The sequence below is a fragment of the Gavia stellata genome, chromosome 10 (assembly GCF_030936135.1).
Source record: "Gavia stellata isolate bGavSte3 chromosome 10, bGavSte3.hap2, whole genome shotgun sequence".
NCBI lineage: Eukaryota > Metazoa > Chordata > Aves > Gaviiformes > Gaviidae > Gavia > Gavia stellata.
The window spans coordinates 20,402,310-20,422,274 of NC_082603.1; the positions used below are offsets into that span (position 1 = coordinate 20,402,310).

Here is a 19,965-nt window from a genome sequence, read left to right on the forward strand (position 1 = left end):
AAATTAATTTGTTTGGTACTTTGTACACTTTGTTGTTTGGTTGGTTTTTCAGGGTGAAAAGGGAAGGAAATTTTCAACAACTTCTTGAGGTTATGGGGCGTTTCTTGATATCTACTTCCTTTTAAGACACTGTTGTGGAGAATCAGTGGTATGGACTATGAACACAGCAAAACAGAAATATTAGCAGGACCAGACTGGAGTTTATATTAGCAATTCAGAAAAAAAAGTACAAGTGAGATATAACCCTGTAAATACATTTAGGAACATATGATATACAGATACGGATTTGAAATCTGAACCCAAGAGTGTATCAGGATTTTAAAATTAGCTTTGTCTTTATAGCAAGTCCATGCAAACTTCAGGTCCTAAGCCTGAGACTGGAGGTATTGAAAATTAACAACCATGTTTGTTGTAGTGTGAAAATGTAGATGAAATAACATTTTCCTTCAAATATTTTCTTCTCTTTTCTTTTCAGTTTTTTTCCTAATTGTTTCCATTTTTCCTTTGGCAGCTATAAAACATTGTAACCAACCACAAATAAGTATAAAGATGGAAGAGGGAGACTGTAAACAGACTCTTTTTGCCCTTAATTTATTTTGCTTATTCATCTTTTGGACATGTTTGTTTATAAGATTGCTGTACATGAATAAAAGCACTAGAAATACTCCCAAGCTATTGGTTACAAATGATTTAAAGCTCCTCTCTTCTCTAAAAATTAATCATGTAAAAATGAAGCCTTCTTGTCCACAGATCTACTCGTCTCCCTGTCTGTATCCAATTCTGTCAGCTCTTTAAGAGATTCACCCCAAACTGCGCAGAAATGCTGTCACTGATCTCAACAGCGCCTGGAATACGGGGTGATTTTGAAGCATTTTGGGGTACTTTTCTCTTGCTAACTGCCCAGCCCTGACAGCCTAGCTAGCAAGACAGGTTCCTGTTGTTCCTCCCATCCCATGTCGAGCATCACTCACAAGTTCCCTTGGGGACACCCGTCCATGGTCACTCACAGCGATGTGCTTCGGTGCAGCCGTGTGCAGCAGCGTTGAGGCCGAGGGCCGAGGGGAGAGCAGAGCGTGGCTCAGCGCACCCAGAGCCTGCTGGGCCAGCACCCAGAGAAAAACAGCCACAATTTACCTGCAAAGCACCTGCTTTTATAGCTAACAAGGTGAAGGTCTAACACATCTGGCGACTCACAGGGCCATTTTTCAGAGTGAAAATACAGTTTAAGGGAGACGTTTCCTACACTTTCTATGTAACAAGGGGCTGTGCTGTTTCGGAGGAATGGTTCATTATATCGATGTGGAAGCATCACTGCAGCTTTCATAGTGGATCATCAAATGTCTGAAGGCTTTGTAGATGTGTTCGTTCTGCGTACAGATGAACCCACCACTTCTCCAAGCTTGCTCGGCAGCACGGTTTAAATCTCCGATGCAGGTCCACTGATCTTTGTATTCCTTTGAAACAGCCCATTTGGAATGATCATTAATGGAATAAAAGGTGGAATTCAATGGTGTCCCTATTAGGTTTATGTTGTAGACGTGGTAGTTGAGAGAGCAATTTGAGGGGAGTTTTTGGCCGGAATGCTGCCAGGATTCAGCCAACAAATCGGTCTTCAGTTCCTGAGCCACCCAGGCCACGTAGATATCTGTGGAATAACACAGGGTGTGGGAAATTAGTCTTTCACGTTCCTTCATTTAAGAGGGGACTGAAAAGCATCGCCTAAACTGGGCTTGTTTCATTCAAATGCATGAAGTGGGGCAGAAGGGATTTTGCCCCCTCCCCTTGTTTTGACTTTTGTTTCAGAAGTTCATTTCTACTTTTCCTCCTTCTCCTGGAAAACCTGTTACAAACAATCAGCAGGAATAAAAGGAAAGGAAAAAAAATTCAAGCCTTCTTCATAACAAAACCAGATGATTCAAACCCCATTTTTGTTCTTTATTGTTACTGTTGAATAGCAGGAAATAAATTTTCTGAAAAATCCCATTATTGAACACCTTAAGAAGGTGTTGGAAGGACCAGACAGCTTTTTTGTTTTGTGGGGCCGAGAGAATATTATGATGGGACACCTTTCCCTGCTCTCTGTTACATTTATTTCTGAAGCTGAACTTCTTTTTTCCCCTCAGAGAAAATACTAATTGTCAAAGAATATATTAATCACTTATTACTTGCTTGAGAATGTGTGGCAGATAGAGCAACAGGTTCTCTTACCATCTATGTACAAGTGTGACTTTGCAAAGTGGAGAAAGGTTTCCCTGTGAGCTGACTGGAGTTTGGAGAGGTGGCGCAAGGGGACCGAGGGCAGCCTGGACCCTGCACAGAGCTTTTGCAGATTTGGGAGATCAGCTTGGAAGATGTTAGGGATGGAACAGCTGTAGATTCCTGGATTATAACTCAGCATCTGTTGGTCTGAGAAAAACCCAAAGAAATGAACACATACAGAATTAAAATGGGTTAAAGCAAAGGAATCAAGAGAGTAAAGTTCTGCGTTGGAAAGGAGACCTAAATCCTTCTTAATCTTCACAGCCTATCTCCTGGAGGAGTTCAGTGTCAAAGTATCTTATTTTAGCAACCAAAACCTTGTTTAATTGCTTTGTACTCTGACTGGCCTTGCAGCACGTAGCCTGGCTGGGAGAGTATGCTCAGGTTTTTCCACTTACACCTCATTATTCTTAGCAGAACTGTTAACAGGTGGTCTCAGTCCACTGCCACTTCCACCCGTGCTCATCTTCAAGCCTCTAAGCACACAGTGCTCAGACGGCATAGTAAATTCAAGCCTGTCCGTATTTACAGGAGTAGTTTCCAGTCAGTTACGGTTGCCAAGCCACATGCAAACAGAAGAGCTGCCAAAGGGTCTAGTGTGGTTTTAGGGAGAACAGAGCTTGACTTTCAGCGTCTAGATTGACTTAGCAGAAGAAAATTACTTTTCTGTACAGTGTGCACCTTAACTGTAGAAGCCCTTGCCACAGATATGGTAAAGAGCAAGGGAACAAATGGGCTTATTAAATGAGTTCATGGAAGACCAGTCCATCAGGAACTTTCAGTCTTTCCGGCTCGGGAAATCCCTGAACCACAGATTACCAGAAACTGGGAGGATGGAGCAGGAAAAGCATTACTGTATGCCTCCCATGTTCTTGTTCTCTTTCCCTAAACACACGCATAGATGTGCTTCCACAAACAAGAACCTGGTTCAGATGCTCTGGGCTGTGGCCAGGCTGGCCATTTGCACAGCTTCTGTGTTTCATTAGTATCATTTGAGGCTTGTAACTGAGAAAAGAGTGAAAAACAGTGTGAAAAGCTTTAAGGAACATACCAGTATGATTTCTTATAGCACCTTTTGATAGTCCCTTTTCAGGATTCCAGTACCAGATATCACTGTCAGATTGTTCTGAATCTTATGGGTATAGATTTCTTTTTTTTATTATTTTTAGTATTGGTATTTTATGTGGCAAAAGGTATCTGGGGAAACTCTGGGTGATATTTATTCCATACTTCATATTCTGATGTGTCCAGGCTACTACTCCAGCTCACGCAGTGGTTGCCTTACATTTTAGACAATTGCAGCTGAATGAGCTATTACTGTTAAAAATTATTAACTTTATATTTCCAAAGCATTTTGTATGCACGGACTGAATTTACCCTTGATACACATTTGTGACTATTATTATCCCAGTAATCCCCATGGGGAGATGGAGACAGAGTGGTAGGGTAAATTTCCCACATTCATACAGGAAATTGTTGGATAAACATAACTGAAGCCAAGAATGCTGTTTCCAGGCCCCGCTTGGCTTCCCAGTCTGACAACAAAGGACAAGAACAAGCAATTTTTGAGACGAAGCCTCAAGGAAAGCAGAGAGGTGCAGCAGGGCAAAGGCTTTCTTAGGGAGAAGCTTTTCATACCTATTTCTATGAACTGGTCATATTTGAAGGTTATACAGATGGCTGTCTGTCCGTAGGACTCCCCAGTAGCTGGATACCCATAACCATCCTCAGGGATGGGAGGGAACAGGGGCACGCTGTGAATCACCCAGAAGCCTTGTGATTTGTCCAAGAGCAGAAATCCTGTCAAAGAATAGTTATTGCAAATGAGTTAAGGGGGAAAAAGCCCTGCGATGATACGCTGTGTCCTACTTTGGATTTGCTGCTGCAGACACCACACTTCAATGTGTTAATGTCCACAGTAAACTGGCTCTAGAGTAGATTAATGGATTATAGGAGACACTAATATTGTATTAAAATAGCATTAATTCTGTCTTGCATAGCCTAACTCAAACTGTCATTTTTCTTTTGAAAAAAAATCTTTTAAAAACCTTTTCTCTTTCTCTGCTCAAATGTTATCTTCAAAAAAATACAGTGATTTAGTGGCTGTGACCCTCTCTCCACTGCTCATTTTCCTTCCCTTCATATATTCACTGCGTAAGGGGAAACAAATGTGCCTTCCCCAGACCAAATTCTCCTCCGCGGGGAAGCAGCAGAGAGACTGGCTGTGCCTCCCCCTGCAGCAGGGTGCTCCCAGGAGGAGCACGGCTCCCGAGCCGTCCCCATTGCTGCAGCCTGGAATTACAGCCCTGCAAAATATCTTCGTCCCAGAGTTAGGCTGGGCAAACCTCTTCTGCTTCCTCAAGGGAACGTTTAGACCGCCACTGAAATTTACACTGATCTGAAGTCTTGCTTTACTTTAACTGCATACTTTAGCACTTCCATGATCTTGGCAGCGTTTCTTACCCCAGAGAGAAAAAGTTTGGAGGGGTTTATGTTTAGGGTGCCTTTCCCTTCACATCTTGTACTGCTGTTGCCATTAGGCTCAGGATGATGTGGTCTGTACTCACTGAAAGGAGCTATATGAGTTTGAACTCTTGAAAACAAAGAGACCATAAGCCCTAAGAGTTCTTCAACACAGCACAGGCATAGCAAAACCAAAACAGAAGCTACAGTGTATATAACTATTCAAGAAACCATGCATCATGCAAATCATTCTCCAGTTTTGCTTTAGGCAGGGATTTTAGATACGCAGATAGACAAACAGACAAGTAGATGCTATCCACAGCTTTAAAAAGGAGAAAATAGTAGCTTGGGACTCTCCCTGTACCTTTGGTATGTCCTCTTTTCCACCCGTCGGAGTCCGATTCAGGGACCTCATCGTTGTATATCACATATGCAATGCTGTTCTTCTGCAGTAAAACACACATTTCTGAAACATGACATTCAGTAAAAGGAAAGCATTTAAGCGAACATCTTCTGCTGGATTCTCCCAATTCAGCTGACACAGTCTCTGCCGAAGTGACATTAAATAAACCTGAAGACTCAGCCTCAGGGTCCTGCTTAATATAAAGTGAAAGTTTTCTCAATCATTGCAGTAGCCCTTCCTCAAGAGGTAGAGTATGCTCACTAAGACAATTTACATGGGTTTATTGGGCACTTGCTTGCAAAGAAGTTCCCCCCTTCTTTTTTTTTTTGTGCCTCTCTCTGATTTAGCAACCAGATCCAGTGAAAATGTTTGCTGAGGAAAAATAGACATGACAAGTGTTCTTATGAAGGTCAAGCAATTAATGCTTTTTTGCAAAATATTTGCATATGGCCACACCTTATTCCCCCTGAATAGAGAACTTCAAAGGAGTTGGGACGTGTTTCCCCTCCTGATGTACTTTGAGTTTGTAAACAGTTTATTACAATTACAGCGAGACCTGGAACAGGACAGGTGATTGGATTGCCAATATTTGACTGGCTTCTGGGAATCTCTTCTACATAGAAATTAATGGCACCCTACCACTAACCCACAGCACAAATGCAAAGACACACCCAGACTCCCAAGAATACTATGTAGATGGTAAAAAAATAACTATAGGCAGATCTTGTGGTATTTTATAATCGCTTCACACAAATATAAATTAGTTGTCTGACTGGGGGGTGGGGAAAAAAGGCCTAACAAGCAGCATGTCACTGCTGAAGCAGTCACAGTGATTTCAGGGGGGGAAAGCAAAACCCAGATTTCATTTGAGATAGAGCGTGAAACACATGCACATGGGAAAGCTTAGGATGAGTGTCTGTAATAGTCACCGCTGGCCCTGGTCTGAGTTCACAGCCAGTTCACGGCTTCAAATGTTGCCTGAACATGAATTGCAGAGAAGAAGCCAAAGAGACTATGTACCAACGCTCATTTTTTTAATGGGCAATACTTTAAGTGTGTGAAAGGCTTGACTAGAAATTAGAATTTCGAGGCTAATTTATAATTGTAGCCAAAACAGTGAATAATCTGCCCAGCTGTCGAGACGCTCCCCTTGACATGTTTTAGTTCATCTAGTTGGTCAGGTCCAGCCATACCTCTACGTGCTTATTTCGGCTGGTTTCATTTCATTTGCATGAAATATCAAGTAAGTGTACTAACGAAATGATAGTTAAATGTCACTTGCCTCGGATTCGTACATCTCGTACAGCTGCTTCAGTGTTTGTCCCAGAGCGCTCTGTGTCATGTTGATGAGGTATTTACCAAGCTGCCACTGCGGAGCCAGGGCGTCCATGTACATGTATTCCAGCCCCAGCAGCGGAATCTCTCCTTTGGCATGTTTCGGCAACTTGTAAAGAGCAAACCTGCAACAGTGAAGAGCAATTGGGTTTTTTACAACCATCCGGCTTGAATGTGTAAATCAGTATCTCCTTCTCACCTGAGGTTTTAAGAGAAGGGTGACTCTGGGGTTGCCTACGTGGGAGGGGGACCAGTGCCACCAGTGTGTGCTGTGGATGTCTCGGCCTCGAGGAGGTGACGCGGTGCAGGGACCAGCAGCAGTTCAGCAGCGTGGTACCTGCTGCAGACAGGTTTGTTCCACTTCTTAGCAAGCAAGGGAGGCTGATTTGGCATCAAACTCCTGTTGCTGTGGCCAGACTGCTGCTGGTACCCCAAAAGAATTTGAGGTAGCCCTCGTTTGGAGTCCTGTTTAGCCGTCAAACCCCTATTGCTCCTGGTTCTGGTAGAGAACCTCAGGTCCCAAACTCAGTCTGACATTCTCATGGTCAACCTGGCCACCTCTTACCAATACATTCTTATTACAGAAGTATAACTTTATATGAAATAGATAAAGTTATGTATTAAAATAGTAAAAATGCATAATGTTATATTTATACATATTAAAACCACAAAATAAGTATCAAGCTATGTGATGTTTTTCCTGTCCTACTTTTCATAACAGACTCGCACTCTGCTGAACTGTTGCAGACTGGATATTTGCCATCCATTAGCCAGAAACACAAATCTTTTCAAAACTGTGGAGTACTCAATATTGTCAGTAAATGGCTCAGTTCATATTAATGTCCCTCATGAAGTAAACAGGATTTCCCAGTGCACATGTCCATGGGTTTAATTGCAATATAATTAATTGAGCCACTTTCTTTGAGAGCTGTACTTGAGTGATTTGTTATTTATGTCAATAGTAAGAACTGAGTGGCATTATTTTCAGTCTTATACTATTTACCAAAAATACAGCCTGATGGTGCTTAACCCTTCAAGTGTATCAGGAGGAGTGAGCCTTCCCCAGTTGACTTACAGTCTCAAGTTGGTCAAAAAAGGCATCTCTGAAAGCAGATAAGAAGTGGCAGGAAAGCGTTTCACCAGAGGAACATTTAATCCGTGGGAAACGTACATGTACAGGCAGAAGAGAAACACACACCACTGGTGATCCTGGTAATCCACCTGCATTGCTGCCACTGACTGAGTGATGTTCCTTAAATATCTCAGGAGAAATTATTGCTGATGACAGATCACAGAGAAGAGAAGGAAATTATTTATATAGCAAGGCTGGGGAGGGCTGTCCACGCACGAGGAGTCACAACAATCCCTTTATTTGAAATGAGGATTTAGGAAGGAGAGGAACAGCAGTAGTTACAGTAGTGGAGCTGATCCGGGAATTAGTATACAAAGCCTTTCCAAACTGCTTTGAAATGTAATGGAAGATTCCCGCTCTCGGGGTGTTCACCGCCTTGCATCTGACAAATACGCATTAGCAGGTATGCCTACGGAAATGCTAGTAGTTAAGCTATCAGTAAATTGCTTGCCAGTTCCCAGTGGATACATGTTTTGGCCCTTTCCAGAAAGCCAGCTGAAGGTATTAGCAACTAAAGTTGTATAAAATTCTTCACTGCTGTTTGTGCACAGGAAGTTTCTCAAGAGCTTAGGCGTTTGTGGGAGCAGACTGAAAGTTATTTTCCTGAGAACCAAGGAAAAGCAAATCCGCTTATACCCGATTAGCATTGTCACATTGTTTGCTTCTGGCTGAACACAAACTTACTACAAATAATCACATCTTTACTTCTTATTCACACCTTTACTTCCCACCACCTCAAAAAAACCCAATGTGCATCCATGGCTTCAGTCCTTGACTCAACGCTTCTCAGAAAGCAGAGTTTTGGCTTTTATTTGCTTGAAAAGCTTCCCACAGAATACGGTGGGTTTGGATGAATAAAGGAGAGACTTTCTGACCTCCTTAGAGAGCCGAGCCTATGGCCGTTTGCTCTGGTAGCCCCTGCGCAAGGTGCAGTGAAGATGGCAGGATGAGCTCCCGAGTGGCATGGAAACCCAGGGGGGACTTTTGCCAGCCCAGGCACCGCGTGTGGGTAGGAAGTGCAGGCACGGCTGGGGAGCACAGATGGGATCAGGTCAGATAAGGCAAGTGATTCTTCCGGTTTAGTGGGGCGTGAATACTAATAATTAGTAATTATGGAATACTGTAGGATGAAACCACTGAATAGTCATAAAGCTCATGCTAACTGAATATAAAACCTGCAGTGTTTGTTTGAAAGGGCATCAACATCTTTTGGTTAAGAGGAAGCTTTTCTCAGCAGTTTCAGTTCTGTTTCTCCTATCAGCTTCATAGCAACCAAATCCAGAATCAGGCAGAAGTTGACTATTTCTTGTCAATAAACTAGGATGAACCCTGCAGATAGGCAAGTTTCTCTTTCATTTGATCATGGCACATTGGAAAGGAAATCCTCCATGTCCTCCCTGCTAAACTTGGCAGAAGAGAACATGGTTTTACCTGTGCAGACCCCCCCACTCCCATCTGGAATGGGGCCCACGTGGCTGATGTTCACATGCATGGCAGCACAGGTGAATTACTCCTAGTCACAGCTTTCAAAGAATTTCTCAGAATTTGGATACAAAAACTGTGTTCATTTAAGAAATGGAAGGTAAATGTTTTTCTGTTTTGTTTTTTTGTTTGTTTGTTTGGGGTTTGGTCTCTTTTTTTTTTTTATCTTTAGCACACACAGACTCATTCTGCAAGGAATGATTGCAGTTTGTGGAAAAATGAAATTTCTCGTACTTTTAAGTTGGGTATCTGCACCAACTAAGAGTGTGATTCCTGAAAAACTCACATTATCCAGAAGGGCCTTGGCAAGGGTGACAAGTCACAGGGATGGATTGGACCCTCATACGTCTGATGCTACACCAATAGAGAGCAAAGCCGGCTTTATGCCCCTGCTTGAGTAGCCTGCCTGCGGTGCGAGGAGCCCCTGCCCTCCCTGCAGTTAGCTCGGTGTGCAGAAGGGATGTGCAAGAATAGCACCTACTTCTTTATCGCTTGTATCCAAACGAATCATTGTTCCATGAAAAAGACACTTCTTTTAAATCAGTTGGTATTGATCTCTGAGAGGCTTCTATGCTCTTTTTTAAGAGCCCTCGTTTCACTTTTTAAACCTGGCTTGGATATTGTGTCATTATTCTTCGCGTCTTTCATCTTCAAAGCGCATTAATCCAATTAATCATTTAATACCCAAAGCCGGGCTCGCCGCTGGCAGTGGGATGGTACCGGCTCTAACGCACCAGCAGCTCAGGCGGTGGGGAACGACCTCTGCTCCTCAGTCACAGGCGCAGACGGCGCTTTCCCAGGCTGCCGCCCTCGCCCCGTGCCTCTGCCGCAGTCCTCCCGGGGGCCGCTCAGCCTCCGCTCCCCCTCGGTGGCGGCAGCAAGGCGACAAGTCCCACCACACTGCCGTTCGGGTACGAGCAACAAGGCTAAGGGTGAGATACGGCTGTCTTCCCTGCTTGGCTGAGTTCCTTCTGCCAGGTGAGCCGCGTGCTGGAGCCCTGGCCCGGGCTGGGCGCCTCCGGGGCTGCCGACGGCGAGCACAGCCTTGGCACCCGAACACAGGTTATGCTCCCTTTGATGATGAGACATGAACGCTGTGTAAGCCGGTGATTATTTTGCAGTTAGTCATAATGCAGTAGGGTGGTTGGTTCAGTGAAATGAAATCACATTTCAATAACTTATCCTAGGTTTTCCAAATGCAAAATTCAGCTACGACTCACAGGCAAATGGGATTAAAACAGTGATTGCTATGCATTACTTCTCAGTGATCCACTTACTTCACGCGGTTTAATCTCAAGCGTTATTTACTCACCCAGGGTTTCTCCCCTGCACGGTATTTACTTACCAATCAACTGTCTCCCCGTCTTCGTTCCTGCAGGAAATCTCAGCTGCCCACAGGGGCACGGAGGAGAGAAGCAATAGCAAAGCAGGGTGACACCATGCAGCTCCCGCGGGCATTTTGTTTTCTGGGCTGCACAGGGCGAGCACTGAGTAGGCTCTAAAAGGAGAAGTTGTGTTGCATTAGCTGTCAGCTCCTGCTGTATGATGCAGTAAGTACACGCCGGGCGGCTGCCCCGGATGGCAAAGCCAGGCCAGGAAGTCGGGCTCCCACTGCTGGGGCGGCTGTTGGCACCGGATCCAGGGCTCCTGGGAGCTGCTGGAAACTGCTCAGGATTTCTTTGGGCAACAAAACGGCAAAATGACAGTTGTCAAGTTATGTTTTTGAGAAAACTTACCTTTGTATTTTAAGAGGTACTATTTTGACTGTTTAAAATATTTAAGGTATTCTGCTTTAAAAAAAAAAAAAAGCTGCAGATACCGAAACCCTTTTTGTTTTCTTTTTAGTGCTGCGCAACTGAAGTATGAATTTTTTACAATGATCTGAAAAAAGCTCAGCGTTCAGACGAGCAAAACAAAATCATTTTCATCTCGCTACTTCTCCATCCAGCCCTCGTAGCGAGCACAGCCTTTGCGCTGTTCTGCAAAGAGGGTTTCTGGTGACGCGCTGAGCCCTGCCCAGTTCTGGCTCTGGCAGTGGGGACCTTCATTTGTCTGTGGGGATTGAGCCCCCGGGGCCTGACAGTCAGAGAAAACGCTCTGATCTCTGAGCCACAGTAATTTACTTACAATTAATTAATATTTTTTTTAATTATCTTTTAAGTGCATTAGCATTTCTCTTAGGAACAAACATATCTGAATGGAGCAATTTTACATCTGATAATCTTTTAGCAACTCACAGATAAAAAGCTTCAATTTATATTTTGGTGTATAAAATATTTTTTCCCCCTCCTCATTATGCTTACATTAAAAGGTGCTGATTTACATTAAAAGATGTTGATACCAAGTATGGAGTATTTCAGCCTCAGGGAAAGTCTAGTGCAACAAGCTCTGGATGTTTTAGCACAACAGAAATCCTCACAGCCTTCATGGCATTTTGTCTCCTTTCTAGTATAGCCTCTCCAACACTGTCATAGATGCGTAAATTGGGTGTGTTTGACAGAAGCAGGATAACACTGAATAGGGCTTAGCACAAACAAAACCGCTGATCCCAGAAAGCCAGGATTTTGGAGGTGTGGATCAAGACCTGAATTTTGCTGTTCAGACTCGCTCCTGATCCCTTTTGTGGGAGATCAGAACTGCAACGCAGTTGTGAGGAAATGCTTTCAACCAGCCCAGCTCGGTCTGTCTTGTCTTCTTGCTCTTGGGAATTGCAAAGTGCATAGAGGGCATAGTAAAACACACAACATGCCAAGAACGTGACAGCTGTTTCCATTTTCTGTCTGGGACTTCTGCCTGCTTACAAAGCAACCTTCCCGCCCCTCACAGAAGAATTGCTTTGATACTCACCACTTCCACTTGGCCTCGGAGCAGCAAGTCCCTGCACCCCTGTGTGCGTGATGGGGGGCCGCGCTGGGGACACAGAGTGCTCACTGGGCTCTGCCTGCTAACGGGGGGCTCTGCCTGCTAACGGGGGGTCTGCCATGCAGGATGCTGACCACATTTTGCCAGCTTCTGCATGAAAACAAGAGAGGGCTCAGCGCATCGCACGCATGGAGCCTGACAGCAGTTGTGAGAGCTGGGAGCCAGAGGCGTAGGAGGCGGTGAAAGTCTGTTCTTGCTGCCAGGAAAAATCAGGAGTGGTATCTAGAGAGGCGCAGCCCAGCCTGGCAGAGCCGGCCCCAGTGGAGTGACTGCGGAGGGCGCGGGCGTGAAAGCTGCCTGCCCTCTGCGTGGCTGTACCTGCTGTGACTGAATGCACTGGGACACTCTGCCTTCAGAAAGAGATGGTGGAGGGAGACTCAGTGAAGGTCTATATAGCCAGGACTAATCCAAAGGTGACGAACAAGAGAGACTAGTTCACCATTACTCATGTTAAATGATCTGCCCCCCATAAAATTTTAAAATTCTATTACAGCTGGTTTTATTGTAGTAATATCTTCCTAAAGCGTTTTTTCTTCCCATCAGGACTTTGCAATTTATAATGGAAATATTTTCATCACAGGTAACCACAAAAATAAAGGTCATAAACATTGTTTATATTTCATTGACTGAGCATAACTCAGGCTTCCGCTGAGTTCCTTCACAACTGTCACATATTTTCTCTGCAGATCAAGGATGTAGAAGTCCTCAACTGCGAATATGGCAAGAACACAATTAAGTTCCTTCGCCTTCATAGAGAAGGGAAGAAGCACTTCGTTAAAGAAGTGGAAGTGTGCACACATCTCCGGCTGACTTCTGCTCATGAGTACCTGGATGGAGACAACTCTCTTGTGATACCTACCGACACCATAAAGAATATTGTCCTTGTGTTGGCCAAAAAAAATGGGGTATTCTTTTTTTTTTTAAACTAGTCTTGCTGTTTCTTATGACTTCATTTGAAAGTGTTTGTTATACTAACTTCTTATTTTCAAAATGCATCAAAAGAATCTCTCTCCCCATCAGCATGTCAGATCAGCACTAAAGTCACCTTCAGTGATTTGGGAGAGAATTTTTCCTCCTCCACTGCTTATCCTGTGGACTCCTCCTTAGTTTTCCAAAGCCTTTTTTTTCCACAGAGCTACTAGTATTTTTTGTAGATTTTTCATATAAGAACCATCTTTTTTTTAATTTAATAACACGTAATACTGCGTTACTCCTATATAGCACTTTTAAACAGAAGGTGTCAAAGCATGTGAGACTCCTCTTAATTCTGTTAACTGTGCTCTTACCTCCCTCAGTTGCGGCTATCGTAATGACAATCTGTAGTGCAAATTCTCTGTCTCAGTAATGAAATCCCATCTTTAGCCTGTAAAGCTTAATCAGAATATTACTATGATTATTTCAGCATTGTATCCTCAAAGTGTAAGGCTTCTGTAGCAGTTTCGCTCAGTCCAAGGACTGCAGCTCGCTATACCACAGAATGGGAGATTTTTGACGTGACTCTGTAGCTGCTATTTGCAGCGTATGCTGCAAGCTGATCAAATGACTAGGCACGGTGCGCAAAACCAGAATTGAGAGAAATCTGTATTTTTAACAACACTGATCCTTCCCAAATATTTACAACAATCAGAACAATCTACTTTTGTACACGAGGTAATTGCTTCTTTCTAATAATACCGTTTGCTGTCTTAGATCCCAACTTTAGAACAATTTGCTATAGATATCTGCAAACACTTCATGACAACATTTTGCCAAGTGGCGTACGTCAAAACCTACGTTCAAGAAGTACCATGGCAACGTCTACACGAGGTATCTAAAATACTAATACATTCCATTTGTTTATGCTGGAGCCATTTGTCACACTGTTAGTTCCTGTTTTCAAGTTAAGACGTTATTTACTGCACTTTTACTTACATGTCTGCTCTAAATTGCAGAACGGCATTCCCCACATCCACTCGTTTATATGCGTTCCTGATGGGATCCGCTTTTGTGAAGCTGAGCAGTGCCGAAATGGTGAGAAAAGAATTTGCAACTTCCCCTACTTCTCTGTAAATATTTCTGCCGATGAGAGATGAAGATGGCTTTAGAAATAGTGAAAGGTGTTACAGGGCTTACAGCATAGCCAAACCTCTCCAGAGGTCTAAACCAAAGAATATTTTTATGGTCTAGTTTTGCGCTCCTTGATCTGAGACATGGCTGAAGAACTAATGTAGCTCACATTTGCATGTATATCCTAAACATATACTGATTACAACAGCACATACAACAGAACTGCTATATATTATCACATGATTTAATAGCCTTCTGAGAACCGTCTGCTCACTTTTTTACGTTATACTATATTGTGCAGTCTCACTATTATCATTACCATATAGAGACTATATCATGGAACCACACTGCTGTTGGCCAATTGCCTAGCTTGCAGTTATTTTCAAAACACTGCCTTGGTTTTACTTCTAAGAAAGATGCAGTTTCATTGCTGCAAGTCAGGCTGGCTTGAACATCGTGAGCACTCAGGTCTAGGTGCAAACAATTTTTCACATGAAAATACTCCAGAGTGTGCTTAATATTTTTGCATGCCATGTGTAAACAAAGCACCGTTTGGCTTCACGAAGAGTTTTGTGATACTTAAAAGACATAGGCTTTAAAGCTCAACTGTCTGTCCATAAATTGGCATTCTAAAGGGGGTGTAAAAATTATCTCTTCTTGCTATGATTCACAACAAGAGCATAAGTTCAATCTCACTGTCTTGGTGTTTCATTTAACCCGTCTCTCAGACTACTGGGAACTGAGCTGAGACCACTACATTATTTCACACAGTGGATTTAGAGGTTTTAGGCATTAGTTCAGTATCTGTCTATTACTTTCCTCATGTAACTTAGAACTATTTCCCATCCTGCCCTCTCTCCCTATTTTCCTAATGTGTCAGTGTTAGGACCAGTGCCAAGACCAGTTTCACTTGCAGACAGGACACAAGTTCTGAAAGGCTCATTTGACATTGTCCCTGTGTTCCTGCTGAAAGCAAAGAGAGAGCCCGTACAAGTCTCCAGTGCCTCTTGGCCTAATCTTTTTTAATGTTCCTAGTAATGTTAACTACTGCTGTATTTTTGGCAGCCTCAATAGTATTGAGGTTTCTGGAAAATGTTAAGAAAGAAAACTGGAAAAAAAATTAAAGAAAAATAATATATGCTTTCTTGAAAAGCTGCTGCTCTTCATGTACAGATTGAATTAAATTTTTCATCACCTTGAAAATTCAACAGGATATTCTGCAATTTCAGGTTCTAGACAAACAAAAAGCCTTTAAGGCTTATTGAAGAAACTGTCTTTCCTTCTTAGTCTTCCCTTCATGTAGCCCTTTAGCTGTTTCTTTAGGATTCCCTGCCTAGGTGAGCAATAACCAAAGAGAAGATTTTCAAATCCCTTCTCTATCTTTAGCATCCTCCTATGCACCTATCAGCCAGACACAGAAATTTATTTCCCAGTTAATGCTATCTTTTAACACTTTTCTCATCATTAAAAGAAACCTAGCGAAGCTTAATAGAATTACAGGCTTATTTTTTGCCATTATATCGGCTGATAAGGTGCTCACAGTTTTTTGGAAATTGAAAACGTCATAAGTAACTTAATACAGTCAACATTTAACAACTGAAGACAGCACAAGCACAAAACATACTGAAAGCACAGCACAGGCTGTTCACCTCGAAAACTTCGCCCAGGCGTTATATTCTTCGGTGCAAGTTTCAGGTCGATTGCTACACAGCCAGCCGGTCAGCCAGCCTTTCAGTAAATCACTCATTGCAAGGAGCTCTTTCAAACAAGGCTACATATCTGAATATGAAATAAATATATCTCCAGGTTCACTGATAGTATCTGCATTATATCAATACCTGTGAATTACAATCTTATACCCAAGCAATGAATTCATCCAGATCTGAACAAACCCCAGAATATCCTGTCCAAGGACAGTCTCTTCTTCGGACTTTTTTTAAAGCTTTAGTAAATAACAGGGGGATGTAGCCAAAATTATAGATACATCTCTTTGGACTCTTTCAAGAACAATAATGAATGTAAACAAGAGAAGAAATAGATAAAATGCAGTTTTGATAATTTCCAGTGACAGAGCAGTTTAAAAAAACCAAACCTCTAAACAATCATGTCATTTAGAAATATCCATCACAGTGGAATTATTTCCAGTATAAATTCCTGCAAAGATGCAATTTAAAGACAAAGTCTGTCAGTCTTCCCAGTCAAAGGCAGGATTACTATGCACCAGACATATTCAAGGATTAATTTTGAACTAGCTAGTGTGAGCACCAAGAGCAACACAGAAACAGCTGCATGGGCTTCAGCCACTGACAGCCTGTACAGGCTCTGGATAAGCCTGCATGCCATGAAGTTTCTGTTTTCTGAATCTGATTTTTTTGGCAGCTCTGGTCAGTGAAATTTTCAGTTATCAGTTTGGTGTGCTTTAAATGACTGACTGCTTGAAATTGTTTAGCCACCACCCAAAAGGTTTGTCAGAAGAAAAAGTTCAGGACACAACTGTTTCGTCTTTAGAAGATGATAATCCACCCATGCAGCAGTGAGCTACAACAGCACATTTTATAAATAGTGGCTAAGAGCTAAAACACCGTCAGTTTGAACCTGTGGGTGGCATCAGCATCAGTGCCAGTCCCTGCTAATTAGCTGAACTGCAAGGATTTGCATTGGCTCCTCTCGTTCTTATGGATGCAAAACTCACAACAGGCTGGGTATGTAAAGCGAATTTCTGACTGAGGCTCCAAGTCTTTGTACAGAGTTTCTACACTCGTCTACATTGTTAGAAAAGGCTCACCTCACCTCTCCTGTACTCCACAGCCCTAGCAGCCTGTTTCATTTCCTTTTAGAGCAATTAGTAGTCCCTGAACTGACATCAGCAAGAGCCAACCCGATGCATGTCCCAGCTCCAAGGAGGTCAGATAAAGGGTGTCCTTACCTCTCCTTGACTGCAGGTCACTTGATGGGATTCTCTGCTTTCTGCATTAAGTTCTGATTTCAGTAGTTTCTGTCTTGTTTCTTACCTTTCTGCTAACATCAGTGTGCAGAAAGTAATTTTCAAAGTAGCTAGGCTTGCAACAGAGACACACGAGTGAGTCCTGGAGAGACCACTTCATGGCTCTGGAGATGTCACTGCAAGTGTGCTCCAGAGGTTTTGTTCTCTCTACCTGAATAGGAACTCAGACTGTCTTGTATTTTTGGATCACAGGTCCTCTGGTTGTTTTTGCTGGAATTAAAGATCTGAAACTTATGAAGACAACACAGTCTGGATTCGAAGGCTTCTATAAGAATGAACACACCACACTTCCTGAAAGGCACGACAGGATTTTATGTGGAGAGCTCTTTTGCAAATGGTCATATGGCGAATGCAGAGATTTTGACTTTGATTGCATATGGTATGTGTCAAATCAAATAATATTTATTACCTAATCTATGATCCCAAAGCCCCTCTATACAATACAGCAGGTGTAAGGGCCAGATCTGCAGTTGCTGTGCACCAGCTACTCTCACAGATCTCAGTGGTGGTGGTAAGCCCCTGGTTCCAGGGGTGAGAGGCATGCCTCGGGGGGTACTCGTCTCTCTGCTCGTGCATCAGTGGACAGTATTTAAATGGACAGCTCAGTGTTCAGTACAGAACACTTCAGGAGAACAAACTAGCAACTAATTTGTTAAATACTTTCAGCAAAACACCTATTTGTGAATTATAGAGCTGGGGGGTGGCATTTGGAGGTGACAGGACAGAGAAATTGTTCTTCCACAAAATCCCATGTGCTATTATTTGTCAGAAAAGACAGAGAAAATTTTAAAAAAACCCACAGTAAAACATTATGGATCTAGACAAAGACAGCTGATACAAGGTTTCGTAAGAACTTGTGTTACCTCTAGGAACAAAATCCGTGAATGTATCCTTGAAGCCTTCGCTGGGCCACCCGACAGCGGGGAATATTCACCCTCTTACCAGAAGACTGTCAACTGTATCCAGATGCTCATCCTTTCCAAAGTGTCACAGGTAACTTCTTCCCTCCTGTCAATGTTTTGCTTAAACAATAATGAATGTTAATCGGACCACTGAGAAGACCAAAATGAGCCTGTTATTTCCTCTGACAGTTCTAAGTAAAACTGGAAACTGTTTGGTGGTACACCTAGATGGTCTGAAAAAAATATGAACACACTGAGAAGTTCATATGCTGCTCCCTGGCTGTGAACATAATGGGGGAGAGTATCACTCAGTGCTTGGCAGGATGTGAGTAAAAGTGAAATGGATGCTACAACATTGCCTAAATGTTCAATAGATTGCATTTTATCAACTGTACATAATGGGGGGGGGGGGCGGAGTTGCATTGCTTTTCTTTACAGTGAGTGAAAAGATTGCCACACTGTTGGCTGAGAAGGTGCCCTAATTCATTGTCTCATCTGTTTTCATGGTTTCAGGTACAGGTCATAGAAGTCATCTTGAACAACACTTTTTATAATGTCGTAGACATGAAGAATCTAGGCTTGACCAATGACAAAGAAGTAAGTAAATGCTCCAAACACAACTTGCCTGGACTCTTCAGAAATACTCAGCCTTAAAGCATATCAGCAGTTCTGCATAGAACAGAGTTAAAGGGAGCAAACTTTCTCCCCCAGCCCCAGTGAAAGTTCCACCTTACCTCTAAAAGAGATTTACAGAAGAAGGATAATTGCCTTCTTGTGTTGTTGATAAAAGCTAAAGCAGCAAGGTAGAATGCTTTAGAGATCAAAGGGATTTGTAACAGAGACTACCTCTGAAAAATCATTGTTTTCTCAACTGAATTTGACTTTTACTGATAATGTCAACCTGTGCAGTTTTAACCAAGCAGAATGTGTCATGGCATCCTTCCACATAGCCAGGTAGTGTGAAAAGCTAGCCCAGTGTGGCTCTTCTTTCTGCTCCATTGGCAGCACCACTGAAGCCAGGGAGCATCCTTGGTGCAGCGGGGTTACAAGTAGGTTAGCTAGGCCACAGGCTAGCTCTAGGCAACAGAAGACCAGCACTCTAAGGGAGCAGTGAAGGGATGTTTCTGTAGCCATTAGGAGCCAAAGTAGATTGGTCCAACAGTGGACAAGGTATAAGCCTGGGATCAGGCAGAGGGTGAGAGATGTAGGGGATGAGGTGTATTTGCTCCTCCCTCTACAGCTGCTCTAGCTGACAGCCAGGTCCAGCTGCAAGTCTGTTAGGTTATCCTCACATGACAGAGAGAAACTGGGTTATTCCATTTTGCATCAATGGTCTATAGTCTGTTTGTGCTCTAGTCTCTCTCCCTAAGTCTTGTGATTCTGCTGCTATCCTACCCTGCCCTTGCCCTCTTTCAGGTGGACTTTATAGATCCATTTTCACCTGAGATAACACCAAAATCTACCATTGATATTCATAAGGGAAGGGAAGGGCCTGGACACAATTTTGAGAGGAGGTGAATAGCTGCAGTTTCTGCTGTGACGGTGCTGCCACATCCCTGTCTCAGAAATGACTTCTGTGTTTGTGCTCATCCCCCTCAGGTTCTGGTTCCAGTGGAAACTCCCTACGGCTCCTGTGCTTGCACGCTCGGCAGGAAGAAGTTCTTAGAAGCACAAGGCCACGTGCTAAAAGATGAGAGGCAAAGTCAGTTTGGACTGGCAGCTGCCCAGGGAAACTAAACCTCTTGGCTACACTCACACGTTCCTGATAAACTTAACAGTATGGCTTTCCTATCAACATATACTCCTTATTGGCCTCTTCCATTGCTGACTACTTTTCCCTCTATGAACTCCTGAGGTTGGGATTTCTGAAGGACCCTCAGGAATTCAGAAATCAAAGTCTGTCCCTGAATCTCAGTGTGATCTGCAGATTGAAATCCCCTATGCTCTTTTGAAAATCCCAGCTGGAAACATTATAGTCAATTAATTTTTAAACTAGCTATTGCCAGACCTCTTAATG

General features: G+C 43.0%; 2 protein-coding genes across 2 annotated transcripts; one reads left to right on the forward strand and one right to left on the reverse strand.

Moving 5' to 3' along the window:
* Positions 1–326: 326 nt before the first annotated feature.
* On the reverse strand, positions 327–10,565 carry DNASE2B (deoxyribonuclease 2 beta). The gene is made up of 6 exons (XM_009818572.2): positions 10,420–10,565; positions 6,408–6,585; positions 5,087–5,168; positions 3,898–4,059; positions 2,209–2,406; positions 327–1,645 (listed from the first exon to the last, which is right to left on the reverse strand). Exons 1-6 carry the CDS (start codon positions 10,530–10,532, stop codon positions 1,290–1,292), a joined length of 1,089 nt encoding a protein of 362 aa, XP_009816874.1. The 5' UTR covers positions 10,533–10,565; the 3' UTR covers positions 327–1,289.
* Positions 10,566–12,555: 1,990 nt separating this feature from the next.
* Positions 12,556–19,685, forward strand: LOC104262264 (uricase). Its single transcript, XM_009818573.2, is given in 8 exon segments — positions 12,556–12,623; positions 12,625–12,901; positions 13,686–13,802; positions 13,928–14,006; positions 17,239–17,425; positions 17,916–18,039; positions 18,462–18,545; positions 19,548–19,685. Coding segments are annotated over 8 exon segments (1,074 nt in total).
* Positions 19,686–19,965: the final 280 nt, after the last annotated feature.